Source organism: Doryrhamphus excisus, unplaced genomic scaffold (genome assembly GCF_037039965.1).
Source record: "Doryrhamphus excisus strain RoL-2023G ecotype Guam unplaced genomic scaffold, RoL_Dexc_Guam_v1.1 HiC_scaffold_24, whole genome shotgun sequence".
NCBI classification, from domain to species: domain Eukaryota; kingdom Metazoa; phylum Chordata; class Actinopteri; order Syngnathiformes; family Syngnathidae; genus Doryrhamphus; species Doryrhamphus excisus.
This window is the reverse complement of record NW_027621862.1, coordinates 2,560,009-2,575,362: the sequence shown is the minus strand read 5'-3', so window position 1 is coordinate 2,575,362 and position 15,354 is coordinate 2,560,009. Positions and strand designations below refer to the sequence as shown.

General features: G+C 40.7%; 2 protein-coding genes and 1 long non-coding RNA gene across 3 annotated transcripts; 1 reads left to right on the top strand and 2 right to left on the bottom strand.

Annotated features, from left to right (window-relative positions):
* Window positions 1-32: 32 nt before the first annotated feature.
* dclre1a (DNA cross-link repair 1A (PSO2 homolog, S. cerevisiae)) lies at window positions 33-6,034 on the top strand. The gene is made up of 9 exons (XM_058061687.2): window positions 33-598; window positions 720-1,610; window positions 1,784-1,917; window positions 2,163-2,281; window positions 3,421-3,564; window positions 3,645-3,790; window positions 4,056-4,210; window positions 5,268-5,409; window positions 5,492-6,034. Exons 1-9 carry the CDS (start codon window positions 289-291, stop codon window positions 5,647-5,649), a joined length of 2,199 nt encoding a protein of 732 aa, XP_057917670.2. The 5' UTR covers window positions 33-288; the 3' UTR covers window positions 5,650-6,034.
* On the bottom strand, window positions 3,186-6,992 carry LOC144895255 (uncharacterized). Its single transcript, XR_013625751.1, has 4 exons — window positions 6,885-6,992; window positions 6,714-6,812; window positions 3,643-3,763; window positions 3,186-3,553 (listed from the first exon to the last, which is right to left on the bottom strand). It is a non-coding gene; the product is annotated as an uncharacterized LOC144895255 (long non-coding RNA).
* A 388-nt stretch (window positions 6,993-7,380) lies between these two features.
* On the bottom strand, window positions 7,381-14,741 carry casp7 (caspase 7, apoptosis-related cysteine peptidase). Its single transcript, XM_078788769.1, is given in 6 exon segments — window positions 7,381-9,610; window positions 9,680-10,063; window positions 11,237-11,365; window positions 11,438-11,589; window positions 14,381-14,497; window positions 14,633-14,741. Coding segments are annotated over 5 exon segments (1,008 nt in total). The 5' UTR covers window position 14,497; window positions 14,633-14,741; the 3' UTR covers window positions 7,381-9,383.
* Between the last annotated feature and the right edge of the window lie 613 nt (window positions 14,742-15,354).

Below are 15,354 nucleotides of genomic sequence, written 5' to 3'. Positions count from 1 at the left end.
TTCGAAAGTGCTGTCGGGTTTATGATACTGCATTGACTAAATTCATTCAGGCACTGTGGCGGTAAGAGCTTCCTGTAAACAAATGCGATCGGAAGGGTGAATTATCTATGACAAACTTGTAAGCTACTATACATAAGATGTACATCAGCCGATATTAATACTTAGTAAAATTTCGAATCATCGGATTGTGTGGAATGTTTATAAACGTTAGTTGTGTGGTCATTACGAGAGCTTTCGGCTAGTCATTGTATAAGACCCAGGAGCATCTAGGCTGTACTTTTGTTCTAAATGTCCCAAAAGAACGACTCTGAAAGTGACATTTGGGATTATAAACCTCTGGTGAAGAAGAAAAAGAAGCATGGCTCATTATCAGTGGCTAAGAGAAGAAACAACAGTGCTGAAGCTACTTCTAGTGACGTCACTACGGACAAAAACAATTCCGTCATCCAAACATCTGATCTGGAATCAGTTGATACGAAATATGAAACCATGGAAGAATTCTGCCCCACTTGCCAAATGCCATTTTCCATCTTGTTGGTGCAGTCCCAAAGATGGCATGTTGCTGAATGTATTGACATCTCCAGGGACACATGCAAAGGTAATATAATTAATACTAAATTAATAATATAGTTGTGTTTATGTGCAACTGCAGCAAGCCTCTCAAAATAGTCGAAAATGTATTTACAGTATATGTTCTCCATTTTTGATGTTGATGCTAGAATGTCCAGATGGCCTCCAATGCTCATCCTCCATTCCAAACCATTACAAGAAGTTCAATCACACAATGCTGGCCTACGCCCGAGCTAACAGTGACGCTGGAATCTTTGAAACCGGACTGGACAGTACCTCACAAGAGAGCTTTGGTGATGGAACGCCACCTTCTAAACGCACCAATGGCCTCCTACTGCTGCGATCACCTGACCCGGAGGACATGAAGAAGAAGAAAGGCTGGTTGTCATCGCCGTTTTCTAAAAGCTCCTCGTCTGTTAGTTCCTCGCAGGAAAGTAGAGCTGAACTTTCTTTGACTTTAGCGAAAAATGAACCCTCTCAAGAAAATGATGGAATATCCTACTCCCCTCTTTCGGAGCTCCCTGCGGAGATAGATGACGTTAATAGTGAAGATCACAATGGATCTGAAGATTCTATGGTTCTCTTCAGTGATGAGGAGCATCTTGCTGATTTGGAAAGCACCCATTCAGCTAAAGAAGAATCCCTCCAGTCTCCTCAGAGGCTTGTTTTGGAACGCTTACGGGAAAATATTCTGAGCAGCAGCGGTATTCCATCATCATCTCAAGCTTTCCAATCCACTATGGCGCCTCGGAAAGTTCCAAGCAAGGCGGGTCAGGGTTCCGGCTTCAAGCAGACGGACATCGGGGTGTTCTTTGGCCTAAAGCCTCTGAAGGTGAAGGAGACCTGCGGTTCCGCCATCGCTCAGACAAGTCGAGGGCAGAGGAAGCAGAAGACCGGTGAAGATGTCATCAATGATGGCGTGGCGGATGCTCCGAAGGAGGCGGAAAGGAGGCGAACAAGCGACAGGAGGAAAAGATGGTGGACACGAGAGAAAGGTGATGGACAACCGTTGCGTTGTCCGTTCTACAAAAAGATTCCGGGTGAGTGAGCGTCTTATATTATCTACCTCTGCACACACTTGTGTGTTTTTCCTACAACTTTCTCATGCACTCCAAATCATTTTTAAAGTTAATAAATTAACTTCTTATATTGAACAAATCCCCAATGCTTTTTCATGTTTAGAGTTATGGTACATTTAACATTTTATACTCAGGCACGACGTTTGCCATCGACGCCTTCCGCTATGGCGCCATCGAGGGCATCACCGCCTACTTCCTGACTCACTTCCACTCGGACCACTACGGAGGGCTGACCAAGAACTGCACACTTCCAATCTACTGTAACAAAGTAAGCCCGGCTGAGGCAAATTCCCGTACTGGCCCCGCATATAAGACAACCACTTTCCAAGACCTGATAAGTATTAATTAATATTAGTTTCCATGCAGAAATCTCTCTGACTTTAAATATATAGTAAGACAGGGGTCACCAATGCTGTGCCCACGTGGACCACTTAACGCGCCTGTGAGGCATCTTCTAAAAATAGCACTGGTCACAAATTATTGCTATTGTTATTTTGTGCTCATGTGTGTCAGATCACAGGCAACCTGGTGAAGAGCAAGCTGAGGGTGGCCGAGCAGTACGTGCACATTCTCCCTATGAACACAAAGGTCACCGTGGAAGGGGCACAGGTCATTCTCCTCGACGCTAACCAGTACGTCAATTTAATGTATTCTATATTTACACAATAATGCACTCAATATATGTTGAGTTTTAGCTTGGTTTGAATTACGTCTGCAACAGTAGCCCATGATAGGGATTCACTCCTGCAATAAAAGCCTGTTGTTGCAGCAATCAAGTGTGTGGTGTGTGTGTCTAACTGAATTTACAGTAACGTTACTGACCCCTACTGATCAGTGTAGAATACTACATCACATCTTTGAATGTGTCTTGTATTTTTTGTACTTAGAAATTCTTAATTTAGGCCACAAATACAAAAATATTAGCATAAACAAGCCTGTTTTTGACAGTGGAGTTGTTTAATAAATTAGGACGCACGATTATTGGAAAGTGCTGTCGCGTTTTTAAGTGGTGTATTTACTTAAAAAGCATTGACAGCAGGCTGTTGAGTAAACTCACTACACGGTTTCGACCCAGATTTCTTAAAAGGAAAAAAAAACAAATAAAATAATAAATATCCGATTTAACAATGGAAATTGATTTTTTTTCATATTAAAGCGCATTTTTATAATGTAATTTTTTATGTTAAAATATGTATTTTTATACTTGGAAATTCTTAATTTAGGCCAATTTTGTTGTAGCAATCAAGTCTGGTGTGTGTGTCTCACTGAATTTACAGTAACGTTACTGACCCCTACTGATCAGTGTAGAGTACTACATCACGTCTTTGAATGCGTCTTGTATTTTTATACTTGGAAATTCTTAATTTAGGCCACAAATACAAAAATATTAGCTTAAACAAGCCTGTTTTTGACCAACAATGGGTTGTATAGTATTCAAACACAAAACAGCATTTAAAAAATGTTTTACCATGAAAGTGATTTTTTTGACGATTTTAATGTAATTTTGAACAATTATGAACATGACTGTTTCGCAAAATGATTCTTTTTCCATACTGTATATGATCAATACATTTGCCTAAGCAGTCTGTTAATATTTCATCAGACGTCAACGCGAGTTTTCCGTGTTTCCTTGCACTGTTGATGCCGGTTTGAAACTATTTACATGCAGACTTGAAAGTCACCTGGTCCTCCATCTAAAAGGGGACGTGTTGCAGAATAAACAATTTTGATATAATCAAAATTTTGACTATACTTGATGCTGTTTTTACAGTTGCCCCGGAGCCGCCATGTTGCTTTTCTTCCTTCCGGACGGACAAACCATCCTCCACACTGGAGACTTCCGAGCCGATCCATCTATGGAGGTTTATCCAGAGTTGCTAAGCTGCAGGGTGCAGACTCTTTACCTGGACACGACGTACGCAGTGCTTTTCAGGATACAGTTATTATTATATCGTGAAGTATAGTTGTAAAACTGTACTTGTTCTTTACTGACAGGTACTGCAGTCCGGAGTACACCTTCCCCAGACAGCAGGATGTGATCAGCTTTGCTGCCAGCACGGCTTTTGAATTGGTGACGCTGCACCCTCGGACTCTTGTGGTGTGTGGATCGTACTCTGTAGGGAAGGAGAAGGTTTTTTTGGGTGAGTGTTTGCAATGATAAAGATGTCAATTTCTGTTCATTTCACTTTTCCCTGCAGATTTTCCACCCTCCCACACAGTGAGGGAACAAATATTTTGTCAGACAGCAACATAAATTTCACATTTTTCCTGGCATGAGTTTTTATTGACCAAGGAATGGGAATGTGTGTCAAAAAAAAAAAAGCCTGGGAATTGGGGTTGCACATTAATGTCAGCCAAGCGACATTATTATGATATACTTGTCATATTTGTGGATTTTTTTTGCAGCTCTTGCAGAGGTTTTGGGTTCGAAAGTGTGCCTCTCGCGGGATAAATTTAACACCATGTGCTGCCTCGAGTCGGAGGACATAAAAAAATGCTTAACCACAGACTGGAAGATGGCGGGGGTCCACGTTCTTCCCATGATGCAACTCAACATCAGGGTAGGTCTATGTGGCAAACCCACTCATTCATTCATTCATTCATTTTATACCGCTTTTCCTCACAAGGGAGGCCACTTTGATACATGTTGTACATTATGGTAATGGTAATGGTTTTATTTCATATGAACATGCATCAGATTACAATTGAATGCATCCCATAATCAGTTCACAGTTCCACATGTCCAAAAGGAGTAGGAAGAAGCAAAGCTTATTAAATCCTACCCCTCCATCTGGTACTTTTACAATCAGTAACTATTACATTTGTTCACTTCCTGCTTTCATAATATAGTTTAAGTTTTAATTTATTCATTCATTTTCTACTGCTTTTCCTCACGAGGGTCGCAGGGGTGCTGGTGCCTATCCCAGCTGTCTTTGGGCGAGAGGCGGGGTACACCCTGGACTGATCGCCAGCCAGCCAATCACAGGGCACATATAGACAAACAACCATTCACACTCACATTCATACCTATGGACAATTTGGAGTCGCTAATTAACCTAGCATGTTTTTGGAATGTGGGAGGAAACCGGAGTACCCGGTCCACCCGAGGGTGGAATTGAACTCGGGTCTCCTAGATGTGAGGCCTGCACGCTAACCACTCGTCCGCCATGCAGCCTCACTACAGTCATTCATTCATTCATTTTTGGAGTTGCTGGAGCCTATCCCAGCTGTCTTCGGGCGAGAGACACCCTGGACTGGTGGCCAGCCAATCACAGGACACATATAGACAAACAACCATTCACACTCACATTCATACCTATGGACAATTTGGAGTCGCTAATTAACCTAGCATGTTTTTGGAATGTGGGAGGAAACCGGAGTACCCGGAGAAAACCCACGCATGCACGGGGAGAACATGCAGCAAACCCACTCAATGCTGCCTTAAAAACTTTTTGTGCCATCATGGGGATGTCATACAACTTCATGTAAAAAAAAAAAAATCCAAACTATCTCTTTAAGTTCCGTATTATAGACCAGGCTGGAATTTGTGAGGCGTGGATGTTTTGGGATATGGATCTTCTACTGTACGACACAACTGTCCAAAATGTCTCTGCACAGAAGCTACATGAGCATCTGGCGAAGTTCTCCAGTCAGTACGATCGTCTGGTGGCTTTCAAGCCCACCGGTTGGACCTTCAGCCAGCAGATGGACTCATTGGAGGACATCCAGCCTGTCGTCAGTGGCACCATCTCCATCTACGGTGTGTTCTTTGCTCGGATATAAAATGACTAAGACAGCAACCAGGCCATTTAAAATTTTTTTTTTTTTTTTACACCCACCAGGGATCCCGTACAGCGAACACAGCAGCTTCTTGGAAATGAAACGTTTCGTCCAATGGCTGCGGCCGCTTAAGATCATCCCCACTGTGAACAACGGCAGCTGGGCCGCCAGGAAGGCCATGGACAAGCACTTTAGCCTGTGGCTTAGCAAACTCATCTAGTTACAGCATGACCACCACCTCAAATTATTTCTTAGCGGTTTAACTTGGAATAACTGCCTTGTACTTGCAGGTAATGAATTATTCATGTATATATACATATATTATTTAATCACCTGTGTGCCATGAGATGTACCACCGGTGGTATTTGCGCCACAGCTTGAGAATCACTGATGGTGTTGATGTGCACAACAAATAATGTCATAGTCACACACAGATGGATCAAGAAGTAAATAATATTCATAAATAAATATATCATGGTTGTGCTTTTTACTTGATTGTAATGATATAAAGTTCTATGCATTTATAAGCATTTTAACTTCCTGACATTTTTTTCAATAAGTTATGTTCATTTTCTGGTTTTTGTTTAATAAACATTTAATATATTAATGTGTGGAGTCATGCATGCTAGGTTAATTAGCGACTCCAAATTGTCCATAGGTATGAATGTGAGTGTGAATGGTTGTTTGTCTATATGGGCCCTGTGATTGGCTGGCCACCAGTCCAGGGTATACCCCGCCTCTCGCCCGAAGACAGCTGGGATAGGCTCTAGCACCCCCACTACACTTGTGAAAATGAATGAATGAATGAATAAAAATGGCTGCTGGAAAGTAAATACATATAGTGCATATATAGCTACGGTACTACAGTAAGAGTATTGTGTGGCATCAACCAGACAATACACTACCAATGTATGATGTAGAATATTAACCAACTACTATGCAAGCTCAAAAGACTCAGTAAGTGGTATGAATGTGAGTGTGAATGGTTGTTTGTCTATATGTGCCCTGTGTTTGGCTGGCTTTCCCAGCCTCTTGCCTGAAGACAGCTGGGATAGGCTCCAGCACCCTTGTAAGGATAAGTGGTAGAAAAGTAATGAATGAATGTCTATTATACAGTGTTTCTGTCCAGTGGACAAAGCTGAGTCTTTAACTTGTTCAAGGTCAATTACAATAAATCTAATTTTGTATTGGACGGTATTAGATTGTGCAAGTAAAGACATCACAAATACAAAAGTAAGCATAGTTGCTAATAAAGAGTCACAACAAAGTAATGTCTTGTATTACCTCCCGTGTTGAGCCACATCTGAGGAGACGACTTGAACAAATAACCTCATCTTATTTCTGTCACTGCTCCATCTTCCCTGTGCAACACTGTACTTCCACCTGCAGGGCCACAAAAACACTCCAAAATATGATTCCTATGGAGAACATTTATATGGAAATCGGAATATGTACCTGCTTTGCGATTCCTGATGTGGCCTCATCAGGCTGTGACCTTCAGCATTTACTAGAACGAAGCTTCTGGGACGAGACTCAGCACCTCCAAGTTTGAGGCCATGGTTCAGGAATGAGGACCTGCCCCAGCTGGAGGATCTCAATTTAGGCTGAGGAGCTCAGAGTAGAGCCAGTTGAGGTGGCTCGGGCAGATGACAAGTCGGGCTATTGGGATTATGTCTCGGGATTATGGCTTGGGAATGTTCTACCAGTAAAATTGGAGGTGGCGGCTTGGGGACCAGGAAGTCTGGGCTTCCCTACTGAAACTGCTGCTTCAGTGACCCGGAGATCGGATGGGAAAATGTAACTTTTTTGTGTGTGTTAAATAAGTAAGGCGATGTGAAGGTGTACCTGATGTTGTGGGTGTGCTGGGGGGGTTTAGGAATGGGGGGTCTGTAAGTAACACCTTAAATAACACAACTAATATTGTGCTAGTGAACAAAATATACTCGGCTGGTAACACAATAAATTCATGTTTAATACAAGGAAGTGTTAACATAAGCATTCTTCTCTTTGGGTTTTTTTTTTTCCATAGTCTTTCATTGGTTTCAACATTGGTTCATATTATATTATTATTATTCTTAAATGAAGGCATGCATTTCTCCAAATCTGTTTCAAATCTATCTGTGAGGACAACAGCATTTAACACCATAAAGCATTTAAATTGGAACCCCGAAAAAAATAAATACCCTACCCCCGAATTGCATTCCAAAAAAAATAAAAATAAATAAAATCTGCACGTCACTGACCAGAGATCCATGTGTCGAGAGGGATCAATACATTTGTTGTCATTGCTGAGATGCACTGAAGTTTGTGTAAAAATTGTTACAAAAAGAAGATGTGTGTGAGTAATTGTGTACGTGTTGTTATTAGTCATAGCTGCCTCTGTGATGTGATATAAACAAACTGTCATGGCGTTCAAGCAAGTGTCATTTTTTTGCTATATCATATTAAAATTATCAATTACACACTTTTTTTAATGTTTTTTTTTGAAAGGAACAATTTTTTAAAGTCATCTTATACTTTTAACATATAGTATTTAGTCACGGTTTGAAAAAAAGCTTTGGTAAAAATGAATAAAATTGTGAATTTTACCTGTTAAGATTACTGGTTCCAATACCTCAGTAGTAATAATCAATAGTGCCTGTACAGGCAGGTAGTGGTATTACAAGATGTGATACCGTGGGCTCTGAGTGGTTTAGAAAATGTCCAATTTCTTTCAAATACAAGCTCAAATTAAAAAAAATAATAAACTAGATGCAGTATGTTATGTAAATCAATTATTTTAGATGTTTTTAAATATCTTCAAGTTGTCTTTGAATTACAAAACGAAAAAAATGTTAAAATAAATACAAATATTTAAAATGATGCTATTGTTATTTTTGTGGGACATGTAAATTTCCCATAATAAATTTCTATTGATTTATATGACTATTTTCTTATTTTTCCATTTATCTATATGACTCTTGTACTGTGCATAAACTGTATTGACATGAATATAAGACGACCTTGAATATAAGATGATGCCTTTTTTTGGAAATATATATTGTACAAGGTAAAATTATATATATTTTTTCTATCACATTTTGGTATTTAAATCATATTTAATTTATCATATACTGTCTTCTATTTGGGTCAGAACAGTACGGTTATCACAGTATATGATAATACAAGATACATTTGCATGAATGTCAATAGGTGGAGTGCAGAGTAGAAATTCTATTAGTAGATTGCAATGTATTGTCATTTTTGAAAAACAAATATATTTTTCATCATGCTTTTCTGAAAGTTAAAATCCTGTCTCGTCTTGTGTCATCGCTTTTAAATGGACTAATAAAAAAACAGCAAGGTATTGTGCACATGACATAGCAAAAGATGACACTTCTGGCCATGATGTACACAGTAAGAAAATGTTTGAAACGTGACACTTACATGAATGAACCTGAGGATTTGCCAGCATAGTGCCTTAAAGCTTGAGGCCCATCAAAGACAGAGTCTCTGGGAAAATAAAAACAATCACCTGATAAAATAAATAAAAAAAAAAAAAAGTTGTTTGTGTCCAAGTGCATGACAAGGATGTAAACCACTCCCTGTGGTGGTCACTGTGAGTTAGTTTGAGTTAGTTTGGGCAGAATAGCATAGTGTAGTATTTGGACAAGAGGTCCCCCGCACACACAAAGTGGCAGCACATCAGCAGGAAATTAAAAAAAAAAAAAAAAAATGATGGCAGAAGAACATGGATATCTCACAATGCCTGCCGACAAAAGCTCCGATCAAATGTGACGCCATTGCTGTGAAGAATAGAACCTGAAGTAGAGGAGAAAGATGAAGAGGTTTCAGCAATAAACACATGAAGTGCTCGTTTTTCGGGCCCGATTACGAGGCCAGATTCGTTAATCCCTGAATGCTTCTTCGGACTGCGCCGTCAGTCCCCTGTTAAAAAAAACAACAAGGCACTTGTCAGTTGAAATACAGCTCTTTGGTTAGCATGGACACCACGCAGGGGATCTGCTTCTTCTCGCTGAAGCGTGGGTCTTCCGACCACGATTCAAAGCTGGTGGCCACCATGTAGTTGACGCGTGTCAGGATCTGCATGATCTCCAGCTGCTTGCCGAACTCGTTCAGGACGTTGCACAGCGCTTGGACGAACCAGGAGCCGCGGCCGGGGTTCCTCCACGAGTAGTAGCCTAGGATGGGAAGACATAAGGGGGGCAGAACTGCGGCGACAGTTCAGAGATTGTGCGGGGAAATAGTACCTGGCACGGTGGAGTAGGCAAAGAGGAAATCGGCCTCGACGGGGATTTTATGTCTGGGATTGGCGTCGGTCTCCAAAGTGTCGTTCGGTGGACCGGAATCTGTCTGGATGCCGTCATCAAACTCAGAACCGCGACAAGCCTGGTCATACCAATGATGCTGCTTTATCGCCAACTTGGGACACATCATCTATGACAAAAGGGGTCTTACCTGGATGAAGAAGAGTTTGGGCTTCCCCACCAAGCTCTTGCACATGTCCCCCCTGAACAGCGAGGTCATGGTCTTGATGGGCATGGCGCCGTCGGTGCCGTAGATCATGCCCTCCTCGCCGTGGCTCAGCAGGATGCATGCGAAACATGAGTTGTCGCTGTGGTCTTCCTCCGAGGCTAAGACACACAAACATGCACTTGGGCTTAAAATAGAATATATATCGTTTTTATGGATATATAAGAGTATAAGTCGCACAAGGCCAAAAATGCATAATTAGGTCGAAAAAACATACATAAGTCGCACTGGAGTATAAGTCGCATTTTTTGCAAGTAATTTATTTTCCAAACTACTTGACCAAAACAGACATTATGTCCTCTTGGAAGGCAAATTCTAACAATAAAATAATATAGAAAACAGGCTGATTAGGTGTAAGATATGCGAACACAATGGTTATTTAGCTACACAAAAAATAAACATTAACAGAAAAGGTGTCCAGTATTTTTTTCATTTGTAAGTCGCTCTGGAGTATAAGTCGCAGGAACAGCCAACCTATGAAAAAAAGTGTGACTCTGGAAAATACAGAATATATATATATATATATATATTCTGTATTTCTGTATTCTGTATATATATATATATATTCCAAAAAAACAACAACAATGCAACAATGTAGAATATTACATATTAATGCAAACAAATGGAGCTCCAATACAAGTCCCTGCGGGACTTCACAAGTACTGTTACACCACTGATGCAGTTTTATATCTTTTTTTTTTTTTTTTTTTTTAAATCACTGCTCCGCATTCGGCTGCACGGCGGCAAGTGGTTAGCGCACTGGCCTCACAGCTAGGAGACGCATGTTTGATTCCACCCTCGGCCATCTCTGTGTGGAGATTGCATGCGTGGGTTTTTTTCTCCGGGTACTCCGGTTTCCTCCCACATTCCAAAAACATGCTAGGTTAATTGGTGACTTCAAATTGTCCATAGGTATGAACGTGAGTGTGAATGGTTGTTTGTCTATATGTGCCCTGTGATTGGCATTTTGACTTAACTGGGACTTTTCCCACTTTTCTGACTTATAAATGTAGTTAGAATGTTGTATTATGCCCACGGCCACAAACTGAAAGTGGGCATTTCAGTCATATGTTGAATCGCGGGGGTCACTGCCCCACATGGCCCCGATACAAGCAGACTCTAACAGCATAAAGTCCCCCACTGGCACTTTTAACCAAAAAAATTGACATGTTCTCCCTTGCTATATTGTGTGGTAGTCGATTTGTACTTTTGTGCACAATCTTGTCAACCAACAATGGAACAGCTATTCACGCCAGTAAGTGTTTCCCTCTCACCCTCTCTGAGGAGACGCTCCATCTTCTCGCAGGTCTGGTCGTTGTAGATAAAGACGTCGAAACCCAGACTCTTGAAGCACTTGCACAGCTCGCCGGCATCACGGTCTGTCCCGTTGCGTACATTCATCCCTGTCGAGGGCAAACACGCGTGTGGGTTTTAAAAGGAAGGCAAATTGACGTGTAACAAAGCATTTGCCTTACCCGTCTTTTCATCAAAGTTTTTATTGTTGATGATGATGCACTTGCCCACTTGCCGGTGGCTCATCTTATACTGGAATGTTGGTGAGACAATTCTGTAATGGCTTTCAGAAGAGTAGTCCTGCTCCCGCGTCTGGCCATCCTTATTCTTCTTGCTAAATGGAGTCACAGAAACATCAAATGAAGCACCGTTTGAGCACCACAACTCAGATACGATCATCTAGGGTCAGGGGTCTCAAACACGCAGCCCGCGGGCCAAATGTGGCCCGCAGGACACTAGTTTGAGGCCCCTGCCTTGATATGAAAGTTTAATGTTAGCGCGGCCCGCGCAAGTTTGATATGGATGCTGTATGGTATCATGTACCCAGAAAAAATTATTAGGTTTGATTAATGTTCATGTTAAAGGTTAAATAACTGTTAATAGTTATCCTCCCTATCCGTGTGGAAGTGGTAAGTTTTTGGCTATTTAAGTTTAAAGGCTACCGTTACAGATTGAAATAATTTCTCACACAGCTCAATGTGCCTTACAAAACTTCAAATTTAAGGTGTTTCATCAAATCATAACTACATTTTTTACACACTTTTCAAGCACGTGTGTGTAAAATATAAGCAAGATTGACATGGCTGCCATCAAGAACAAACATATTTGGACTTAATTGTCATTGACCATTTGTCTTATAATTATACAATTTTGACAATTGTAATCAAATATAATATAGAAAAATGATTTACTAAAAAATATTAGCATGAATAAAAATAACCCTTGCCCATAATAAACACCTGTAAATAAATGCACCTGTCCATATAATGAGGAAATATGTAATAGGTTAAATTAAACACATAAGAGTAATAATAATAGTCACATTGATCAGGCTACTTACATTGAAGGAACCAAATTAACTAATTATTAAAAACAGCAATTAGAATCATAGCAATGAGAGACAAAGCGAGAAGAAGGACTTACTCAGAGACCAAAAAGTACATGTGTTCCAATAAGGCATAAACCTGATGGCCAAATTTGGTTGCGGTCGTCCACCCTCAACTTATATAGAATCCTCAAACATTTCCTTGTATATTTAAAAAAATGTAAAACTTGAAGATTAGAACAAATAATTGGAGAGAGGAAGCGTTTGCGTGACTCTTCTCCTCACACGGCTGCCATGTTTTTCCACATTCTTTGGCAGATGTATCCAGATGGTGGCGTGTTCCAGAAGAGCCTGGTCATGGGGTCAACAATGGCCGGCACCCAAATGCCACCCCGTGGTCATATTCTATTCTATCAAACATGTGATTTGACGCCCTACCCCCCTCCTCCCAACATACTGTACCAAACAATCAAGGGTGGGCAAAGAGCCGTTTGCGGCGGGCAGGGCATGGCGCTACGATGAGGGCGCATGTGTCTTACCTGGGTTCGTCATTAAGCGCTACGCCACTCTGCATCTGCAAAAGAGTATGTTGCTCCAGCTATTTTTTTTTTTTTGGCTGAGTGCTAGGATACGGACATGCTCTCTGTGCTGGATGAAGAACCCGACTGGGACGGCGGGTGCCCACGGACGGAAGTGGGGAGGTGGCGGTGGTGGTAGGAGGGGGGGGGGCGTACTGTTGAGCCCCCATCCCTGAGTCAGCAACCTCGCCACCGCACCAGCGCTTTCTAAAGGCCTATTGACATGAGGACCCTGCACGTCATGCAGGGGTCAACAAGGATAGTGGCTGGCCAGGAGGTATTAATTTGTCAATACTTTGTCGTTTATTTTGGTTTTAGTTTGCATAATTGCATTATAGCGAAGGGTGAATTAATGGTAATGATGATGTTAATGGTTTAGTAGTACATCACATGTTTACACTTGCATAATTAGACATGCCAGAAAGGAGTAGGAAGGAGCACAGCTTAACATAAGAAAAAAAATATATATTTTTTTATATATTTATATATATTTTTATATATATATATTTTTTTAATATATATGTTTTTTATATATTTCTAAAAATACATATATATTTTTTTACGCCTATTATGACCCTCTCATTTAACAAACTAAGTTAAATAAAGTAACTTCTGTATATGAACACATCAAATGATTTCATATTACTAACTCACATTTTTCTAATACATTACATTTCTGCAATTAATTTTCTTTCATTCATTTTCTGCCGCAGGGGGTGCTGGAGCCTACCCACACATGCACGGGGAGAACATACAAACTCCACACAGAGATCGCCGAGGGAGGAATTGAACTCGGGTCTCCTAGCTGTGAGGCCTGCGCGCTAACCGCTCGTCCACCGTGCAGCCTAAACAGTTTAAATGATATAACACCCTTATAGTCAACTTTACACTAATATTACCCAATATAGTAGACATAATAATACAAAATAAGACTTGTGCTTGTGTGTGTTGCAATAAATGTGTTTCAGACATGTGGATGACAGGAAGTGATGGCGCTGATTCAGAGTTGAAACTGTTTATAATCCCGAATGCTCGATCCTCATGCAATCGCATGAGAGTGATGAATAAGGGTGATGTGATTGGCTGGCGACTAGTCCAGGGTGTACCCGGCCTCTCGCCCGAAGACAGCTGGGATAGGCTCCAGCACTCCCGCAACCCTTGTGTGGATAAGTGGTAGAAAATGAATGAATGAGTGATAAGAGTGAAGCTGGCGACTGTATTTACTTACAGTCACAAAAACAGCATAAAATGTAAAAATCATACATACATATTGTTAATAATATTAATTTAACATCCTTTAATTGAATCTATTCAAAGTTCATATGTATTTTTATACTGTGCTATGTTTTTGCCGCGCCTGTGAAAAGTGTGAGGCGCCATCTTGTGTTCAGGCGAGGATTAGCATAAATATGATGGCCGTAATACAACATTGTCAATGGACGTGCAAGCAATTGTGGCTGACAAATGATGGAAGTGAAAGTTCTTTTGTGGTATCCACTCACCCAAAAAGTAGAAACCTCCCCCTGCGGTCAGGTTTGGCGTCTGCTTCGTCACTCTCCGTCTGTTCTTCCTCATCTTCCGCTCCAAGTTCAGTCCTCTCGGTAGGATTCCCAGCCATTCTGTTGCTAGCACACCCGTTAGCATCGATTTAGCAAACTTGTCTTAGGTTCATATTAACAACTATGGAGTGACTACATTGAGTGTGGGTTTTAGTTTTAGTTTTAGTACCTGTCGTAACGTTACATTAAACTTACATTGTGTAGAAGTTGTTGTTTTTCGTCCCTTTTCTGAAGTTTCACTTCCTAAAACAACCAACAGCTGGAAGTTTAGCAGTCAAGTTTGAAGAAATCTCCAAGGTGCGTTACTGCGTCATTGCGTCACGTGAAATAACGTCGGCCATATTTGTGTCAATGCGCATGCATCGCCGCCATATTGGAACGGTATGAATAAGCATGAAAAACAAGTTAAAAACAGTTTATATTAAAAAAAAGACCCACATTCTGAGCATTATATGGAAATGCTCTGCGGGTCACATTACATATATATGTAATAAGAAGAAGAATTTGTTCTTAAATTGCTTGTCTGGGTAAATAAAGGTATAATAAAAAAATATATATATATAATAAATAAAATATTACTTTAAGAAAAATAATTAGAATATTATACAGTATAACATAATTTTGCCAGTAAAATCATTGTAAGAAAGTGCTTGTATTAGTTACTAAAGTTGATAAAGCACCTATGTATAGCTACTGTACAATGTGCAGTACCACGTCACCCGCTCCTGTGTGTCATAACAAGCTCCTGGAAGTTGACCTAATTGTCCAATGAGGGATCATTACACATATACATTGACATGTGGACACTGTCTCTCCTCCTGCAGACAGACAGCTGTGTCTAAGAGTCGTCTAGCATTTGTGCAAAGAGCAGGGTGGGGGGGGGGGTCCAATCATGGGATATGGTGTCATGTAAGAGT

Coding starts and splice junctions, on each gene's coding strand:
- dclre1a (XM_058061687.2), top strand. CDS start 289: ATGTCCCAAAAGAACGACTCTGAAAGTGACATTTGGGATTATAAACCT. Junction 1,918..2,162: donor TTCCAATCTACTGTAACAAA/GTAAGCCCGGCT, acceptor CATGTGTGTCAG/ATCACAGGCAACCTGGTGAA. Junction 4,211..5,267: donor TGATGCAACTCAACATCAGG/GTAGGTCTATGT, acceptor GTCTCTGCACAG/AAGCTACATGAGCATCTGGC.